Raw genomic sequence first — 21,725 nt, forward strand, 5'->3', positions numbered from 1 at the left:
CCCCTGCAACTGTCACTTTGGAGATCTGAAAGTGACCACCTTCCACAGTAAATTTCAGAAAGATCCCTCCTCCACCCCACACCCTCTCCCCACCAACACCACCACCAAGTTTGCCACTGTTTCGCCCTCCCCTCGACAGGGCTATCATCATACAGAATTTAGGTAGACGAGTCTAACTCAGGACTTCCCCACTATAACAAGTCTTTGTCATTTCTCCAGACGATATGTGGTGAGGGCCACCTGAAACTGACTTCCTGTCCACGCACTAATATTGAAAAATATCCTGCACATGTGATGTGTGCTGTTATCTTAACTATAAAACTAATGAACATCATTGTTAAAACTAAAACTAAAAAAAATCTCCCTGTGAAAGGGCTGCATCTGAAGGTGAAAATATGCACCCTGAAAGTCTAGAGATATTACTCAGTATTGACTCTGAAACACAAAAAGGATCTAATTGAAGGGTATCTTGTTCATTTCTGCAAGCTCAAGATCTATTTTTGAAACCAAGAATAAGGGAGACCTCCATACTTACTAAGCACTACAAAGTATCAGAAATAGCACACTTCGTCTTTCCCTGCCTGTCAAAATGGGTGTAGTGGCATTTCCGCACACAGTTCTCAGAGACACTTAGAGTAATTTAGACCATTGAAGGAGAGAAAGTGGCAGCCTCTGCCCCACTGTGGCTGCTGGCATGCACAATTCAACAGTGTTTTGCATTCTAAAACCTTGAGTATTAGTGGTGAAACAGACTTGCTTGAGTGGGGACCCAAGAGTGTGGGTTTGGCACTTTTGTTAAACCCTGCTGAGAGAGTTAGCTAGCTCACAGCTAAATCAGCTGTGCGTTGGGAGGTAGTGGTACCAAACCAGAATCCACAAGTTTGTATTTCTGGAGAGAAAGCAGACAAACCAGTAGCTAGCAGTGGAGCCAGCATGTAAAACTGGTGGCTAGCTGCACTAATGGCCAAATTCACTGGCATCAAAACAATACCAAATACTGGTCACAGCTGCTGGAGTAACAGAAACACTTCCCAAGAGTCACACAAAGTGTTCCCGGCAAATGGAACTGAAAAAGGCTAACACGGTCGCCTGAAAGACCACGATTTGCTCCTCTGAAAATCCTTTGACGGAACTCAACTGGTCCAGCTTATAATTTAGCAGGATCAACAAGTTCAGAATGCTTCTCTTTGATCCTTGTCTTATGCCTTCTACGGCTGTACTAATTTATAGAGAAACGTTTAAACTTTTGATGCACCATTTATGATGGACACACACAGGAAAGCGCATCTCAACAAGGAAATGCTATTTGGATTTAGAATAAAATGTAGAAACCTCATGTTATGGGGTCATCCATACCTTTAAACTGTGTGAGGGCAAAACAGTTTTACAGACCTGCTTCAAGCTTGATGCCCAAAGTCAACAAGTAACACCACTGTAAGTCTCTCACAGACAATTGCCTGTGATAGTACTTGCAGAGCTTGAAATGCAATACCTTCAGAAAAAAAAATAAGAAGAAAAAAATCATCAACTCTGAGGACAAAAATAAAAAAATAACAAAAAAACAAAGAGCAAGCTACGGATCCCAGATTCGATGAAATGCAGAATAAAAGAAATAAGACTAGCAGTGCCAACTGACGCCATTATAGGCAGGCTGCAGCAGGTTGTGCAAAGATACTACTGTGATCTGTGGCCATTTTACAGAAACTGCTCTAAAATCTAGAAGTTGTCTGAAAACTGCAGTGGGTTAAAGAAGATAAATAAGCAGAAGGCAGTATTCATGAGAAAATTGCTTTTTTGTTGGCTTGGTGAATAATCATAAATGGGGTATCATTAGTAGTAAAAAGCTTAAATAACCACAAATAACATGATGAAATACTTGTTTTCTGTTTTCAAGTAACATGAATCGTATCAACTGAATTGGCCTTAGACATAGCTTGCAAGAGACGATCCTGGAGGTGTTAGACTGGGTAAATGATCATTCTTAATTAATTGAGATGTAAATGCAAAAAGTTAAATTCTGAAGAAAAACAGGAAACAAGATGTAATTACCTGTGTGTGTTTTTTCATGTGATTTTAGAACCCCTGCAGAAACAAATCCGCGCCCACACAATGTGCACTTGTAAGGCTTCTCGCCTGTATGTGATCGCACATGCTGCTTTAAATGGCTAGACCTCTTAAACCTTTTGTGACAAAATTCACACCTGAATAAAAAAGATAAATACATACATGTTAATGAAAATACCAGTTCTATAAATGTATACATTTTAAGCACCATTACTATGCAACACGGCAAATTTTAAGCATAGAAAAAAACATACATTTGTACTGAAGAAAATGCACCGCATAACGTTTGAAACAGCAAATATGGATCGCTCCATCCTTCCATAAAAAGCTCTATTTGAGAATTTTGGCTACCAAGTCCACAAGGGTAATATTACACATTAGATACAAAGGATCCGAAAAACAAGGGAAGAAGTGTACATGCAATGAAGCTAAATAGTGAAGAGAATATGGACGTGAGAGAGGCATTAGTATCAGGCCACAGTAACAATGAACTGATTTAGGAGAGGGCCCCATTAATATTTAAGTCCTACTTCCCAACACATGCTTGTGCTAATCCTAATCAGAAAGAGAAATATGGTGGAAGACCGTTCAAACAAAATCATCATGAATTCAGATAGCAAGATGTACTGCAGCAGAAAGTTCCACTCCATGTTTGGATTTTTGAGCATTATTTTACTTCTTGTACACAATGTTACTTTCATATTTTATTCAGAATATTCATTGCTTAGTGACTTACATTGAGAGGCACAAGGCAGAAAAACATGAGAAGCAATGATTTTGACTTTCAGAACAAGGCAATATATATTTTAACCGCACTAGAAACAGAGAGTGAGTGAGTGAGTGAGTTTGAGTGTGTGAGTGTGTGTGTATACACACACACAGTGTTTCTAGTGTGGTTAAATATATATTATATATACACACACACACACATATATATATATATATATATATACACACACACACACATATATATATAAACACACACACACGTATAGTAATCAACGGTAGTCGCCACAGGGTTGTATAGTTAGAATCACAGGATCACATTTCCATAGGAAAAGCTTTTTTTGTTTTGCTAATAACTTTGGCGCCATTTGACGAATCTTCAAAAAAACCTTCCCACAAAAAACAGGTCTCATCCACCTCAGCTCCTTCCTCGCAAGTTTGAGTGATCTGTCAAGTAGGGGGTGGGTGTGGGGGGATATTGGGGAGGGGGTCAAGAAAAAGGAAGAGGCCACAGACTTGCACAGTTCCACTGTAAAAACTCAGGGTACCATGGATGACAAGTCCAATGTGAAATACCAGTCACATGGGCTTTAAGCAATCAGATTTTATGAACCACTCTGCAGAAGATGAAAGTGGGTGAAAAGTGAAGTAGAAACAAACTGTCTACTGTAGAAATAGGGTATCATCGAACAAAGTCTTCAGAGGAAACTCCAGTGCACAATGCAGATGGTATCTTCCGTTTGCTCGCACTGCAAAAAGATTGCTCTCTGGAATTCCCCAAATCTTGCCTCTGAATGGGTCAAAAGGATATTGCAAAGGCAACTTCAGAAGTCACTAGCCTTCATACCGAAGAGATACTGCCAATCAAATGGCTTGTTCCGAAGAAACGCATGGACGCTGCCAGAGAAACCAATTACTCTCATCCAATTGTTATGAAGCAGCACAATATCAGTATCCATGAAGAGAAAAATTGCATCAACTGTGCCGAGAAATGACTGTTTTGAAGCATTTATGATGTTTAATAGGTCAGAAAATAGATGTTTGTGCTGCAGCAAGCTGAAACTGCTAAGGTCGCAATCTCCCCTAGTGCATGGGAAGATCTAGCAATAAATCACACTGTTGTTAAGCCTTGCAACGTAAATCTGCAGGTCTTCTTTAGTGTTATGTTTCTTGTCAGGGAACAGCTATCCATACTGGCTCTGGATCAGGCACTGGCCTTAGAGGGACGCCCTCAAACCACTTTTGAGGAGGCCATAAGTGACTGTCTATGTTTCTGAAATGGACTTCACTTGAAGATGAGAAATCTCCACAAGCATTAGCATTTAAAAGATGGCTTTTGCAGAAGGGATAAATTAAAGTAATTTAACATTTTGCCCGTAAAAAAACCAAAAAGAAATTCATAAAATATTATTCTGAAAAATGTACATTACCTCATTTTCCAACAAAATATTTTACTAAATGAAGCCCATCAAACACTTTACTAGGAACAAGAGTATGCGACAAAAGGCTGTAGTTTCACCAACTGAATGCTTTTTTTAAAGTACATTTAATGAAAGTCCAAAATAATAAATATCGCCCTTTTATGCAAGCAGTTTTATAATTTTATGCACCCCTTATTCTGATTTCCTTAACTGGAACTAAGGGTGATCTAAAACATTAATTCAGGAGTGTCTTGTTTGTTGCCTCAGGCAATGTTTGAGGAATTCTCTTTCACTAACCCGTCGACCAGTAAAGTGTAGAGATTATACCCAAAAATGATAATCTGAACTGAAATCTACAGATTAGAATCACAAATAAAGTCTCTTCCCCAGAAATCAACCTGCTTGTGACAACGGAGAAGACTATTGTCAATCATATTATATAAATGCACTTGTAAAGGATCCCTTTGCTGTTAGGCTTTGGTGGGTCAGGACAACCAGCTCTTTATTCAGACAATGTGATCTGCTTCCTGTGAAATACTGTATATTCGTGTTAGTTAAGGGCCTTGACATATGGCGTAAAGTCTTGGGATTTAAAATAAAATGTTCAGGGCGCTGAATTCTACGGAACCAGCAGAGCGGCCACAGAAAATAGTTTAATTAGGTTTGCTGTAAGGAAGGATCCGAGGACCAAAAGTCAACTGTGTTGTGTGTCCCTTCTTCAGCTTCCCAACCTGAATCAGTCTTCTTATTCTCACCCACATTATTCTGCTTAGCCTATTCCCCAGAGAACAATTTTCCATCTTTGGGCAGATTTACTCAAGGTTGTCTGTATCCCAAGCCTCATCGTTAATGCCTACCATCTGTTTCATAAAGACCCCCTCCTCACCCCCAACGGTTGACTGTCACTCACTAGGGTTGTCAACCAGGTAAGTGTGTGGACCACATGGGTAAACAGTGGATCCTAGCAGTTACTCCATTGACAACCAAGCCCTCAGTACAAACATTACCAAAAATGCTGCCATGGCCCAATCTGAAGAACTGTGCTGTACTGAGTTTAACTGTACTAACCAAAGGGTTGGACTCAGGTCTGCCATGGACTTGAAAAGGGTGAGAGCGTGCATGTATTTGTAGGGGAGAAGTTTCCAGACACTTTGATTACAGGACAGACTCTTAGTAGTAATGAAAGAAAGGCTCAACATCTTCCATATAACAAGGATGCAATATGTTTCCTCCAGACATATAACTGACATTCTTCAAATGTCTGCTAGAGGAGGGAGGAAGCTGTACAATTGGCAGGAAGAAACACATTCTGAAAGATAGGCTAATTGTAATTTTGAATGGGTCTTTTTCCTATCTGAAGGGGTAAGATGGAGGATGGCTTCGATTCCACATAAGCCGGAAACCTGAATTACCGTCTACCTACAGCTTGCCTCTTTTGAACATTTGTCTTCTATCTAGTTACAGTAAGAGGTCCCTCAATTGATCCATCAGCCACTCCTACTTGATTGCTGGATAAAAGTATCTTGAAGCTGGAGTGCAGAAAACGCCCAAGTAAGGTCGGGTGATCCCCCCTCTTGTGATCTGTTCTTGTGTCACTAGGTTCTGGACTACCACAGATGCATCAGAGGTGGATCATCTGTGGATACATGCAACGACTCCCTACTCTACCCTTTAGCAACAAGACATGCCCACTTATATAAAGAAATGTACAGACAATAAAGCTAAAGTTTTGTCCTCAACAGGCAGACCAGCTTACGTCAGAATTAACTTTCACTCCTGTGTTTGTATGTAATCCAATCGTTGACCAGGGTGAATCCCTAAACATATCAAATAGAGCTTGACTGTCTTTATTAGGGGTTATAGGAAATGCAGGCTGCTAAGCTGACCATCACTGAGGTGCCTGCGAGAACTGGGCTGCCAGATATGGATGGCAGAAAAGGATGTTTGGCAAATAACATTCTCCATATCTGCCGACACTTGACTGACAAGCTGCAAATGATTCATTCTCAGACTGGCAACAACTGCAAAAACTCTACCGCAATCTACATTCTTAACAGTGACTTACCCGGAGATCAGAAGGTGTATGGTTGCAGGGAACTAGCTAAGAAAAAAAGTTCTGCTCACCACTGTATGGCACAAGCGTAACCAAACCATTCAGGAATCGGAAAACTAGCGGTACTTAAAAGAAGGAACCCTGGGGCGAAAACCAAATAACGAAATAGTGCCCATGTGCCCTTTGCAAATATTTACAGTGATCTGATTCTGAGGGATCCAGAGGGGTAAAGTTTACATGGTGAGGAAAATGGCTTACTTTCATTTCTCAGTAGTTCACTATACTATCATTTACAAAAAAAATTGTGTATGCTGCAGCCCTCAGACGTTCAAATAAAAAAATTAAAAAACATTTTTTTTAGCTGCAAGAGAAATCTTTTTTTTTAATAATTCTTTTTATTGAACAATCAAGGAAATGGTCATTACATACAAGAGATCATTACTAATATCTGTGTTACATTGTCGTTGTCAGGCAGAAGTGTCATACATTACGATAGTGGGCAGTACTAAAATGTTCACATTCTACTTCAGCCACGAGCTACATATACTGTTTTCTCCCGTATCATACACCAATCCAAGTCCTCTTTCCAGGCGTTGAGTGTTGGTGGTGTTGCCGCTCCCCAGAGGCGGGCGATATTTTGCTTAGCTACCATCTGTCCAAGAAGAGAAACCTTTTGACTAGGAATGTCTTCTCAGTAATGAGGCTTTTCATCAATTTATGAATTCATGTAATAGTTTTTTATATTTTCTGACCCTGATCTGAATTTTTATTTCAAGATTTCATTTTGCAACACTTGATGTTCGGTGATTGCTGCATTACCACGCCCACACACTTGTAATGTTATAACTTTTGTGTTACCTTATAACATTTATTAAGTGCACAACACTTATTCAGGTGTCTTGGCGCTACAACAGCTGGAGAGTACAAGTAAAGGAGCCAGAATTGTTGAGCAGCTCTTGAAAAGCCAGGTCTTCAAGGCTTCCCCAGATTGCAGCAACAGCAGGATAGTATCCAGAGTTATGGGAAGTTCTTTCCACAATTTATCTGCCATTACAGAGAATTACTTGCCTCCGAAGCGAGACCACCTGATTCATGGGATTATAAGTAGAAAAGCCTCTAAAGTTTAAAAAGCATGCTCTGGGAGATATTTGATAAATGTATTCCAAAAATTATTCGGATCCGACTGGATTACAGCATTTAAGTCAATGCACAGGAATATTTTCTACAATGATCTCTACTGAAGAGTGTTAAGAGTAGTGGAAGAAAAAAAATGAGGAAGACTGAGGGCAAATAGGGTCGATGCATTTTAAATCCTCTGTTGCTTCTTCATAATGCCAGTGGCTAAGCCCAGAAAAAGAGAGTTACAGTAATCAGGTTGGTTCAGAATGGTTGCCAAGATCACCACACGATGGCTACACTACAGAAGCAGGGGTAAAGTCTTCCTTCGTAGCCTCAGGAGAAAACAACAGGGGTAGACAAGATGGTTGACCTGCTTTTCTAAAGTTCTAAAGTAAGCTCCAGCTCCAGGCAGATCCCTCAATTGTATTATGGCTGAGGCTGGTTCTGGGTGGACAGAACTAATTGGAGGCCAAAGATCATGCATAATAAGACTATGAGGACATGAATGATTTATCCAAAACACTTCTGCTTTGTCCGTGTTAAATTATAAAGAATTAAGTTGTAACCAAGATGATAGAGCAGCCATACACTAATGAAAAGGTTTGAAATGGGTAGTACCTACCTTGGCCATGGCAATAATTAATTGGGTGTCATCTGCATAATGCATGCAGCTGGAGTCAAAAGATTTTACTAGTTGTGCCACAGAACGCACATGGCTATTAAAGAGAGTTGGGAATAGAGCTGAGCCCTGAGCCACACCCTGATTTAGTGACTTGAATTCGGGCATGATAGGAGGTAAATATATAGCTTGAGACCTATCCTCTTGGTAGGACTTAAACCACTGAAGATCCTTCCCATCAATACTTAGCTCTTGAAATCTGGATATTATTTTTTTATGAGGTACTGTACTGAATGTTGTATACAGGTCTAGCAGCACAAGGGCTGTTGCACTGCCTGCCTGCAATCGTTAAGTCATCAACCACGGACAGTTAAGCAGTCACTGTGCTGAACAGTGACCGGAATCCAACTGAACGGGGGGGGGTCTAAGATCTGACTTTGATCCAATAATGCAGACAGGCGTCAGTTGACATGCTTCTCCAGAATCTTGACAGCAAAAGGCAACAAGGCTATGGGTCAAAAGTTAGACAAAGTGGACAAGTTAGAATAAAATAAAATCCAATTTATTTTTAATAAAAGGATGATCAATGATTTTTCCACTATAGCTAGTCTGATGAGGGGTAATACCCCGAAACCGGTCCCAGGATGCTTGTTTCCGGTCAGAGGGAACATGGCCAGACAGTTCACGCTGGACTGTTCCTATGGGGAGCAGGGTCAGGATTGATTTGCATAAGGCAGGGTCCAAGCTGGGCTGGTATGGTGAGCAAAAGAACAATGGATTTAACCCAGATCTCTTGACTGGGGGCGAGTGTTTGAAAGTTTCAGCACTCCGTCCATCATCCTGCTGTGTTTGGATTCTGAACTATCATATGGAGCTCCTAAGCAGCTATGTCACTGATAAATGTATTGGCCAAAAAAACCTAGAAGAGGGGTCTCCTCAAATGATGTAGTCCCCAACTACTATCAAACAGGCATGCGATGGGGATAATAAAAAGTACTAGATCTAAGACTTAGCTGGACCGAGAAATGGGGAGGGGGGTCAGGGGGTGTTTAATAAGTGACCCACAATAAAACTGAGGCAGAGGAAAAAAAACTACAAATCCAAGTATCGTGGGAAAAGACAGGTAGTACATACAAGTTCTCCAACTGCATGCTTGACATTAACAATGAACGCAACTCTGCCACTCGGATGGGCAGGGCCGGGATGATGAAGCAGGGTAATATCTGAGAGATACAGAGAAGCAATATCATGAACACTAGTGTCTGTAAACCACTCTTTCCCGGCATTGCCTTTTGCTCAGACCAGTCAACCAAACGTCAGATGCGGTTACTTTAATTTAAAATAGGACAGTGCACAATGACAGAAATCGGACAAAGCTTACATCAAGACTGACCTTTCTCTCCCCTAGTCTTTTGGTGCATTTGCTTATACTCTGCATAATGCATGCTTATGGCCAAACCAGTTGCCATTAGGATAAGGTTTGCTTTGTGGTGCCTCATTTCTATATAAAACAGGGCAGATGTGGAGTAGGGTAAAAAGTACAATCTACATAAAAGCTTCACAGCAGTACAAATCCTTCTCCATTTGAGAGTAGGTCCTTTAGGAGGAAACTCACTGAAACATCCTACACTTCCAGTTGACAAAGGCAATTAGAGCAATCTGATTAGATCCCATAGGGCTAAGACCTCTCTAAGTTCATAAGATTTGGGAGATACTGTGTTCAAAGGGAAATCATTTCAGTGCTGGTTTACATTCTGAAGAAACTTGATGAGGTGGAAAAGACCTATGTCGAAGGAAACACGCCTGAATATATTGAAAAGTGTGGAAGCTCAAATGACAAATGTGAAGTATTAAGAACTGGAAGGCATATAGAAATTACTGAAACAGACGTTGGTGACTTGTCACCATAAAACAAGGTGGCCTATTTTATGTTACTTTTGGAGTGCAGAATCGGGGTACTAGAGAATGTACAATAAACACTGAAAGTTTGTGTTCCAGGGTTTTCCTTGGTCACTGCTGGAGGCAAACATTAAACCTGTGAGCTTCTCACAGAAATCCTAAGCTATTCTGACGAACTGGAACCTGTTCTAGAGAAGAATGCTTATATGCTGCCCTAGAGAGCTCCCAATATGATGATTAACTGGATTGCAGTTCTATGTTGAGGATTTTTGTGAATGCATTCCTGTTTTTATACAATACTAATAATGTGCAAAATGTAGTTTTAAACATGAATACACATGTACACACTAATATACTACTTTTGTCTTTAAAATTAGTTTCTTAGACTGCATATTAGTGTGCTTTCCTGAACCTTTTTAATTATGCCTCAATTTGGGCCTAGCAGCAATGTTTTACAGAACTGATGTCTCTCCTGTCCTCCCCCTGGCACATGTCACTGTTCGTTATTCCTGCAACATGCAATCAAACAGAGTAATATTTGTTTATTTGTATTGTTCATGTGGTTCTGAATGAATCTTCCCTGACTCAGTCACAAATCTGTATCTGTTTCCAAGGTCCTTCTGTAAGTTTCCTGTACTCTATTCATTCACAATAGTTTGCTGCTGTTCATATACCTAGTTTGTTCCACCATCTCCAGATGACATTAGCATAGAGAGGGTAGAATAAACATTTGTGTAGTGGGATAGTGCTTACATGCTAAGGCAATATGATGCTGAATAGAATTGTTCTCCATTTTGCAATGAATGGCACAGAATTTGATCATACCAACATGATTCTTCAGTTTTACTAATTCCATATGTGAAAATAATGTTTAAAAAAACCTCTTGATTTTGGGGGTGAGTCAGAGATGTTTCTTAAGCTACTATGGCCGTGGTACCTTTCTCTCTTGATTTCGCTGCCCACTGGGGACTTAAAATAATTTGATTTTGCAGATCTCTGTAATGCCATATTTGCTGAGAGCCTTTTTGGCACTAACTCTGTATTGCCTTACTTCTAATATGTATAATAAAACCCTTTAAGTATTCAGCTGATCTAGAATTCAGTTATTGAGTGAACCCATTGATTTAAAAGAGTGATTTCTGATATAGTAATGTGTTGGGAGATACCTTCCCTCTGAGACACATTGACTCATGAAATTGAGGTCTATCACAGTCTGATTTATTGAGTTGTGGGTGTCCTGTTGAGCTACATTTTGGGGTGTCAAAAATGCAGGGTCCTCCACACCCACAACTGTCAGAGGTGTGGAAGGGTGCATAGTAATTGGCAGCGCATTTCAAAAGGGTGAGCTTTGCAAAAATCAGAATTAAAGGTGCGAGGGAACAATAGAAAGCTGGCTCTGTATAAACTATACCAAAATGATGTATAGTGTGCACAGAGTCCAGTGGAACCCCAAAGGTAAGCAGAGGTAAAAGTAGATCACACCTTTCTCTCTATTTTTGGTAGTGTGGGCAAGCAGTAAGGCTTAATCTGAGGGTAGTGTTAAGCATTTTTTGTCCACACTGAGGCAAGAAATTATGTCACGCATTCAAAGACTGAACTCAGACCAATGTGTTTTTATCAGAAATATTATTGAGTTATTTTATTTCTAGAACCAAGGCATGCCTGGTGCAGGTAAGTGAATCAATACTTTGCAAAATCTTATGCAGTGACTTACAGTCAAATGCAGTTTCAAATGCAGTTGGTTGAATTACAGGTAAATCAACAGTTCGAAATTACTTTTCAGTAACTTTACAGATTACTGTGCTCGTTACTTTTTTGATTACTTTTTAAGTTACTTTTGCTAATCAGTGGGATATGCCTAGATATCACACTGAGACATTTCCTAGACAAAAGGTAAGTAATTAACCTTTAGTACATTTGCAGTTTTTCACTGTTTCATATGAACCAACTCCACATTTAAAAGAATTTTCAAGGAGAAAACACTCAATGCAATCCTATGGAAGGAAATGAAGTTAACGGTTTGCAGGTAAGTACTTACTTGTGGGAGTTGGTATTCTGGGGTTAGAAGCAGGGTTCCCCTAGGGTCGAGGATGCACTCTCAGAACACCCTCAGAGGCACTAGGGCAGCCGGGAGCTGAGTGCTGAGGCCCAATGTTATCCAATGGGGGATAGTGGGGCTCCGGTTGTGGCTGCTCACGAGCAGACCACAAGGTTGCGGAAGCAAAGCTCCTAGTGTTAAGCTCAGGGCAAAGGGGGATCCGAGTTAGCACACAAGGAGCACCCACAGTGGCGGCCGGATGCAGAGTGCTGATTTGGCGTTGAGTGCCCTGTTGATTTTAATGGGGATCCTCTGGTTGTAACAAACACTGCAGGCTCGGATACGAAGTTCTTCTGGAGGTGACCACTGGTTGGAGAGGTAATTTGGGATGCCTGGGGATGCTTGGACACCGTGGGTTGGGCCACCCAGGGCTGTGGGGTGTCGGGTGCAGGGGTGTCTAAAGGAGTCAGGTTTTCTGACCAGTTTCAGTCGCGGTAGGGGGACCCTCCGGAAAGGGCTGCAGGCATCAATTGGAGATTTGAGGCAGGTCAGAGATCACCAGATCTCAGGTCAGGATCACTGGGGAGACCGCCTCATGGTGTTGGGCCACTTGAACTTGGGCCATGGGTGTTGGGTGCAGAGTGGTGCAGACTCGCAGATTTTGCCAGAGCCAGAGTCTGTGTGTGATCAAATCCGGTGCTCACTGGAGACAAAGTCTTGGTTTTGGAAGGCAGGGCAGGTCTTTCGGGTTCTTGAGGGCTGCAGGACACACCGGGATTTCGCTGGAGCAGGTTCAAGGTGTGGACAGGCCAGGAGGGCTGGGGCCAAGTCAGTGGGCGTCCTCTTCTTAGCTTCAGCATGGCTGTTCGGTCCTTCATCTCCTTTTCTTCTTAGTCGTTTCTTGTCTGAGGAGGCAAGGTTCGAGTGCCCTTAAATTCCAGATTTAGGGGTGATACTGGTAGGTTAAGGTCGGGACCAATGGGTCTCTTCCTTGGGGTGGGTACACCCGATATTATGCCAACCTCCAGCAGGAGGGGGGCATAGGCCTCTCTATGGTTGGCTGGGTCCCTCCATCTGCAAGATGGCGAGGACTGAGAGTTGAGCTTCACCTCGCCTCCCCCACCTGAGGGATGGGCACACCTCCCTTCCTTGCTTGGTTTTCCCGCCGATTCTCCCACCCAAAGTGGGGGGTCAGAACGGTGGGCGTCAGTTGCTGGAAGCAAGGTGGCAAGCCTTTGAAGCTTCCCCTTGGTGGACCCTGCCCATCCTGGGGGCAGAGGCATGGCACCTTGTCCTAGGATGTGCATTGTTTCAGACTCCCGAGAGCAGCAGGCTTTTGACCCAGAGGTCCAGAAACATGTCAGGTGGTGGCAGCTGGCGAGCAGCCAATCAGTCAGGACACTAGTTAGGTCGTTTTTCAGGGGGCATCTCTAAGATGCACTTTTAGTGTATTCTTCATTAAATCCCACACTGGCATCCATGTGGGTTTATTGTGCTGAGAAGTTTCATACCAAACTTCCCAGTTTTTAGTAAAAAAGCCTTTATGGTGCTGTGGAGTTCGTGCTGACAAACTCCCAGCACCATATACTGTTAGTGGCATTACCACACTAACAATGTCTAAGAATTGGCTTAGACGCTGTAGGGGTACAGGGTTCATGCACCTGTACCCTCACCACTGGACTAGTGCACCCAGCTAGAGGGGTGGCTGACCTACGCCAGGGCAGTGGGTTGTAGGCATGGCACACAAGATTGTGTGCCATGATGACTCTTCACTCTGTCCTGCACCAAAACACGCAGCCTGCAATGGCAGTGTATGTGTGTAAAAGCAAAGGGTCTCTAAGGGTAGCACAATAAGTGCTGCAGCCCATCCCTGGCCACAGTGCCCTTGGTACATATGGTACCATTTACAAGGGGGCTGACCTGTGGCCAAAGAGTGTCAATTTGGTTTTGTTTTAATGCAGTGTAGGGAAAGAACATAGGCCCTGGGTACCTGGTTGGCAGGAACCCAGGGCACACTCAAAGTACATCAACAGTTTGGCAAAAAGTGGGGGCAACCATGCAAAAAGAGGAAGGAATATGCTACTTACCAGTATGCATCTGTTCTTGGCATGTAGAGCTGCAGAGCCACACACTTAGGATAATAACGCCATCTGTTGTTGGGCTCGGATGCTTGAAAGGTTGTTGTTGTCTTCGGAAGAAGTCTTTTGGTCACGAGATAGGTGACTCCTCCCTTGGACTACAGTGCGCATGGGCATCCACTCCATCCTCAGATTGTTTTTCGCCATGATGGGAAATGATGCAGTGTGTAAGAATAAAGAAAGGATGTCCATGTGTAATGTCTAATTAAGACAATGCTGGAACAGATACAGGTCCTGGGGAGGTGGGTGGGCGTGTGTGGCTCTGCAGCTCTACATGCCAAGAACAGATGCATACTGGTAAGTAGCATATTCCGTTCGAGGCATATGAGCTGCAGATCACACACTTACGATAGACTATACAGCAGTGTCTCCCCTAGCGGTGGTCATCTGTATCGGTTGCAGCAGTTTGGAATAAGGTTTTAAGGACAGCCTGACCCACAGAAGCTTGTTGTTTGGCTTGCACATCAACACAGTAATGTTTAGTGAAGGTGTGTGTTGTAGCCCATGTGGCTGCCTTACAAATATCTTCTAAGGGAATGTTTCCTAAGAATGCCATGGAAGCCCCTATTTTGCGTGTGGAGTGCGCTCTAGGGGGAACTGTTAGAGTGCGTTTAGCTTTTTGGTAACCTATTTGAATACATTTAAATATCCACCTGGCTATCCCTGATTTGGAAATGGAGTTGCCTTTATGTGGTGGAGAGAAAGCAACAAACAATTGTTTGGTTTTGCGGAAAGATTTGGTTATGTCAATGTAATACAGCAGGGCTCTTTTAACATCTAAGGAATAAAGAGCTCTTTCAGCTACCGAGTCCGGATTTGGGAAGAACACTGGTAGCTCGACTGATTGGTTAAGATGGAATGGAGAAATGACTTTTGGCAGGAATTTTGGATTTGTTCAAAGAACCACTTTGTTATGATGTAGTTGTAGAAATGGTTCTTGTATGGTTAAAGCCTGGATTTCACTTACCCTTCGAAGGGATGTGATAGCAATAAGGAAAGCCACTTTCAATGTAAGGAATTGTAGTTCGCATTTATGCAGAGGTTCAAATGGGGGACCCATGAGCCTAGTGAGAACAATATTTAGATTCCACACTGGAGAGGGTGGTAATCTGGGAGGAATAATCCTTTTAAGACCTTCCATGAAGGCTTTGTTCGCAGGCACTTTAAATAGTGACAAGTGTTGTCGATTTTGTAAGTAGGCTACTAATGCTGCTAGGTGGAGACTTATGGATGAGTACGCTAAATTACATCTTTGCAAGTGTAGTAAGTAGCAAATGATGTTCTGGATGGATGCATCCAGTGGGCGTATATCATTGTTAGTGCAGTAAATGGCAAATATTTTCCATTTTGCGGCATAGCAGGCTCTAGTAGTAGGCCGTCTGGCCTCCTTTATAATATTCATGCAGTCTGGTGGTAGGTTGAGGTAACCGAACTCTAGGACTTCAGGAGCCAGATCACTAGGTTCAGTTGATGTGGATCGGGGTGTCTGATTTCTCCATGGTTCTGGGTTAATAAGGACGGGGAGAGGCGCAGTCTTTGGTGTGGAACTAGAGAGAGTTCCAGTAGTGTTGTGAACCAGGGTTGACGTGCCCATGTGGGAGCTACTAGTATCAGCTTGAGAGACTGTTGCCTGAGCTTGCGTACTACGAATGGAATGAGTGGGAGAGGCGGAAAAGCTTACGCAAATCTGCCTGACCAGTTCATCCATATCGCATTGCCCTTCGACTGTGGGTGGGGAAACCTGGCGGCGAAGGTTGGGCATTTTGCGTTTTCGTGTGTGTCGAACAGGTCTATGTCTGGTTGGCCCCATTTTTGGAAGAATGGGAGTAGGACTTGTGGGTGTAATTCCCATTCGTGGATCTGTTGGGTTTGTCGACTCAACAAATCGGCAATCTGATTGTGAACTCCTGGAAGTTGTTCTGCTAGCAGGTAGATGTTCTGGGGAATTGCCCATCTCCAAATGTTCTGTGCGAGCTGGGACAGTTGGAGAGAATGTGTGCCTCCTTGTTTCTGTATGTAATACATGGCTGTCATGTTGTCCGTCCGGATGAGGACAGTTTTGTTCTTTAGATGTAATTGGAATGATTTCAATGCTAGGAACACTGCCAGTAGTTCCAGGTAATTGATATGGAGCACTTTTTGTTGAGTTGTCCATTTGCCCTGAGTGGTGTGTCCTAGGAGATGGGCTCCCCACCCTGTGAGAGATGCGTCGGTTGTTAGCACTATCTGTGGAAGAGGCTCTAAGAACGGCCGTCCTTTGGACAGGTTTATGGTGTTCCACCATTTTAGTGAGCGATGCGAGCGACTGTCCACTAACACCAGATCCGTAAGTTGTCCGTGAGCCTGGTTCCACTGACGTGCTAGACATTCTTGCAAGGGACGCATTTGAAGTCGTGCATACGGCACAATGAAGATGCATGACGCCATCATGCCTATGAGTTGCATGAACACTCTTGCTGGGAGAGAGTGTTGGGATTGAAATTTTAAGATGAGTGCTTGTAAATTGGCTATCCTGGCAGGGCTGGGATAAGCTATGGCCTTGGAGGTATTTATGGTGGCTCCCAGATACTGATGTATGTGGGAGGGTTGTAGTTGAGATTTGGGATAGTTGATGGTGAATCCCAAGTTGTGTAAAAGTTGAATAGTTTGGTGAGTGTGTAGAACGCATTTGTTGAACGAATTGGCTTTTATGAGCCAATCGTCGAGATATGGGAAGACATGAATTTGTTGTCTCCTGAGATGCGCTGCTACTACTGCTAGGCATTTGGTAAATACTCTGGGCGCAGTTGTCACTCCGAACGGGAGGACAGTAAACTGATAGTGTTGCCCGTCTACCAGGAATCTTAGATATTTCCTGTGGGCAGGATGCATGGGAATGTGAAAATAGGCATCCTTGAGATCTAGTGTGGCAAGGAAATCACCTTTCCGTTATAGTGGAAGCACTTGTTGAAGAGTGATCATATGAAAATGATCTGAGTGTATGTACCGATTTAGGAGTCTGAGGTCGAGTATGGGTCTTAACGTCTCGTCCTTCTTGGGGATTAGGAAGTATAGAGAGTATACCCCTGTGCCCTGATGTTGGAAGGGCACTGGCTCTATTGCGTGTTTTTGAAGCAAGGAGAGAACCTCTTGCTTGAGGAGTGTAAGATGGTCTGGCGACATGGGACGCTGTTTGGGTGGTATATGTGGGGGTGTATTTGTGAGTTCCAGGCAGTAACCATACTGGATAATTTGTCTTACCCACTTGTCTGTTGTAATGGAATTCCAGACAGGTAGGAACTGTTTGAGTCTTCCCCCGACTGGAGTGGAATGGTCTGGGGGGGAGTGGAGGAAAGTCACTGTTTAGTGGCGGGGGAGGTACGAGTGTTGGTATTGCCTCGACCTCGTCCCTTGGTGTTGTTTCCCCTATATCCTCCTCTAAAATATCCTCTATTGGGGGATGTTTGTGTAGAGGTTTTGAACGTGGAATATTTTTGGATGCTCCTCTATAGAAGTAGCGTTGAAAGGAGCCACGTGGCTGTGGAGACTGCAATGCTCCCATGGACTTAGCAGTCTCGGTGTCTTTCTTCATTTTTTCAAGTGCAGTATCTACTGCTGGTCCAAACAGTTGCTCTTGGTTAAATGGTTGGCTAAGTATGGTACTTTGTACTTCTGGCTTAAAGCCTGAAATACGTAGCCATGCATGGCGTCTAAGAAGTACGCTTGTATTGATTGCTCTAGAGGCAGTGTCTGCGGCGTCAAGTGCACATTTAATTGAGGCATTTGAGATGAGCTTTCCCTCTTGTATAAGGTCATTTGCCTGGGTCTAGTATTGGTCTTGTAGGTGTTGTATGAGATCTTCTAACTGATCATAGTGAGCCCTATCATAGCGTGCCAATAGGGCTTGTGTGTTGGCAATACGCCAATGGTTAGCTGCTTGTGCTGCTACTCTTTTGCCCGAGGCTTCTAATAGTTTGGATTCTTTGTCTGGGGGCGGTGTATCTCCTGTTGTTTGGGAGTTCGCCCGTTTCCTTGCGTTGGAAACCACCAAAGAATCCAGAGGGAGCTGTCCTTTAATATAAGAAGGATCTTCTGGGGCAGGTCTATATTTTTTCGCAATTCGAGGGTTAAGTACCCTGGCCCGTACGGGGTCCTTAAAAACTTCTGTGGCGTGTTTTATGACCCCTTTAATCATAGGTAAAATTTGGACAGATTTCTGAGACTGCTCAAAAGTGTCTAAAAGGAAGTCTTCCTCGGGTGCATCTGAGTGCATGGTGACGCCATGGTAAAGTGCTGCTCTGTGTACTAGTTGTCCAAACCCGAGGTGGTCATCTGGAGGTGAGGGTTTGGAAGGGTATGTAGTAGGATCAGGTACATCAGGCAGAGGGTAAGCCCAGTCGTCCAATGGTACAATATCCGGATTTGTGAAAGGATCATTAGGATCATTAAGATCATCCGGATCACCCCCTCCCCCATCATCATCATCCTGTGGAGGTGGTGTATGTGAAGGAGATGGTGGAGGTAATGGTGGTGGAGGCAGGGGGGGTGGGGTAAGAGGTCGTACAGGAGAGGAAGGAGGAATGGGTGAAGTGGCTGAGTCCTTCTTCTTTACAGGAGCTGGAGACGGTGTTGTGTCTAGCTTCCTTTTCTTACATGGCACAGCAGTGACATGTCCAGTTTTTGGATTGATATAGATTCTTTTTTGCGTTGGATCTGAGTGGAAAAGTTCTTGGTCTTCAGGAACAGACTTTGGCGCCGATTTTTTCGGTTCCGATCTATGTTTTGGGTGATCGGTAGAGTCTTTAGGAGGTGTAGTATAGACCTTAGCCGGTTGTTTCGGTACCGATGAGGGTTTCGGTGCCGATTAAGGTTTCGGTGCTGAAATGGAGCCTTTAAGCTTGGGGGCTTTCGGTGCCGGCTTGTCTACGTGCCTCAATGGTTTCGGTGCCAAAGGTGCCGGAGCCGGCTTCGGTGCCGAGAGGTCTTGTGTCTTTGGTGCCGAAAGTGCTGGGGGTACAATAATATGTTTGCTGGGGCCGGAGCCACCTGAAGGCTTGTATTTCTTCGGAGCCGAGCCCGAAGGCGGGGCTTCTGAAGGTTGTTTTCGGTCGCGAATGGGGCCAGCTGGCGAAGTCTTGACCAATGCCTTTTTTGGAGGGGTTGGGGTAGGGGCATCGGTACTCACGCGTTGCCCCGGAGTAATGGGGTCGTCAGAGTCGTCTGCTTCTGATATAATGTGAAGTTCCTCGGAATCTTCTTCCGGGACATCGGGGCCCTCATCAAAGATGTCCTCTGGTTCCGGAGCTGGTCTGTGTGCCATGATATGGCGTCGAGCTCTCCGATCCCGAATGGTGTTCTTGGATCGGAATGCGGAGCAGGCTGGACAGCTGGACTCATTGTGTTTCGGCGACAGGCACAGGTTGCAGACCTTGTGGTGGTCACTGTGCGGGAATTTTGCTCCACATTGGGGGCATTTTTTAAACGGCGTCCTTTCCATGAGCCGCATGCCTCATGGCGGGATAGGTTTAATCGCCTGCGTCGACGTACGGAACAGGCCCGATGAATTCGATGTCGAGTAATGATGAAAATTATAAAGGTTTTTCGCTTCGAAAAGCTTGGTTTAGAAGTTTTCTACCGGAGTGGAAAAGTTTCATCCGAACTCAATGGCGGAAAAAACCAATCTGAGGATGGAGTGGATGCCCATGCGCACTGTAGTCCAAGGGAGGAGTCACCTATCTCGTGACCAAAAGACTTCTTCCGAAGACAACAACAACCTGCAAGCATCCGAGCCCAACACCAGATGGCGATCTTAGCCTAAGTATGTGATCTGCAGCTCATATGCCTCAAACACTTTCTTACCGGAACTAATTCTTAACTTTCAAGCTGGGAGTGTAAAAACTCAAAAGAAATGTGAAACCCTCTGGAAGTTCAGAAAAGATTTCCAAAGGTGAATGTTCCATCTTCACTATGAAACCCGAAGCTGAGAGTAGTCCACAAGAGCACATTACCATTTATTAGTGTGCAACCAGCAAAGTTATTTTTACATAAAATAAAGGGTATTCTACCTTGCAGGCATCCACCAATTTGGCCAGATGCATAGTTTGAATCGTTTCTGTAGTCACACCGTAAAATTGACAAGGAGGTATAGGTATTTTCATTTGCGACTCTATGAAATAACTATTGTGATATTTAAGGATTGTGTTTGCATGTAGGGAATTTAGAGTGTAAGGGCATTCTAGCCCAGCTATGACATGTTGTAGGTTCAATGGTCAGTGGCAGTTACAACTGGGCTGGAGCTGCTGCCTGACCTATGGATGAGATGATCTTTTAATAAAGAACTTACTTTCACCTTAAAGGATTGGATTTTCTTGCTTTATTACACTGGCAAAGAGTGGAGAAAAGTATCTCAACATACTGCTGCTCATTTTCGAGCAGGTCTCTTCAGATTTACTTAAGGATTTTACTCATTAATCCTCAGAGAAGTTATTTTTCAACTACATTTGGGATTCAGAAAAGAAAAGCATTTCTCCAAACAACCTTGTATGTACTATTTTATTTGCTTCTACAGTTTAACTTTTCTCTGTGTGAATCACAGGAGTCGTGCTTATAACTGGCATTTTTCAAATTCCAGCGCATGAATACTTTCAGCGTGTCTAGAGCATTTTCTCTCATCACGCCTCGAGCACCTCAGTTCAACATGCTCACCACGTCACATCAGCAAGCTCTTTGAGTCAGTGCACCTGTGCTTTCAGCAGGTCTCGAGCTCTTTTTCTCATCGCGTCTCAAGCGAATTGTTCATCGCGCTCACAATGTCACATCAGCAGGCTCTTAGGATCTTACACAGCTATGTACTGGGACAAACTGCTGAGTTTGGTATACAAGGCCTAATTCCTGGAGAAACAACGCAATAGGCACACCTTCTTGTAGCTTCAATGCTGGAGTTTCGCTTGCACCAACTGTACAGTGATAGGGCACACCTGCCTCTGGGTTTTGCCTCTCTCCTTGGCACGGGTGGAAGGGGAGTATTTCTACCTATGTTTTTACTGCAATTGGCATGCCTCAACTGGAATTATCTCTCCTGTGCCTCCACACTGCACTTCTGTACTTGCACATGTTTTTTTCTCTTATCATTCACAGGGATTGGCATGCCTTTCCAGTATTTCTTCAAGTGTTCTATGCAGAACAATAAGCACGCACCCTGCTGTTTAATTGCGGACAAAAGTGACTGAAGTGTGAGTTAAGTGTGTTATTTGTTTTTTACCACAACCCTGTTTGGCAAGCAACCTATGACATTTTTCACACACATCTAGTAGTTAGCACTGCAGTACGTTGGTGGTTCATATTATTTAGACAGGATACTGTATACTGTCAATCTTTGAGTTATCTGTTCTACTGTCTTTGTTCAAAGCATATATAACCATGCAGAATGCAGTTCTACCCCCCTTTTATTCCTTACTATTCCTGAAGATCTGCAAATTCCTTGGGAAAAATGGAAAATAAACATTTTTGCATTACGCTAGTGTGTGTGAGTCAAGCCTAAGTAGTGAGATAAAGCCATCACTACTTTTACACTGTTTAGGATGCGGAGGGCAAGAAGTGTTAATTGAAGGAGTTTGATGCAGGTGTGAAAAAGTTAGATTTGCATTATTTGCCCAAGATCTGTACCTTA

At 43.4% G+C, this 21,725-nt stretch overlaps 1 protein-coding gene across 3 annotated transcripts in view; it reads right to left on the reverse strand.

Moving 5' to 3' along the window:
• ZNF236 (zinc finger protein 236) overlaps nt 1–21,725 on the reverse strand; it is a 1,017,074-nt gene that overhangs the window by 509,886 nt on the left and 485,463 nt on the right. For all 3 annotated transcript variants that reach the window (XM_085606997.1, XM_085606996.1, XM_085606998.1), the window contains exon 18: nt 2,050–2,201. In XM_085606997.1, coding sequence (XP_085463123.1) covers nt 2,050–2,201 — 152 coding nt within the window. The remainder of the gene's footprint in view (nt 1–2,049; nt 2,202–21,725) is intronic.

Source organism: Triturus cristatus, chromosome 5_2 (assembly GCF_964204655.1).
Source record: "Triturus cristatus chromosome 5_2, aTriCri1.1, whole genome shotgun sequence".
NCBI classification, from domain to species: Eukaryota; Metazoa; Chordata; class Amphibia; order Caudata; family Salamandridae; genus Triturus; species Triturus cristatus.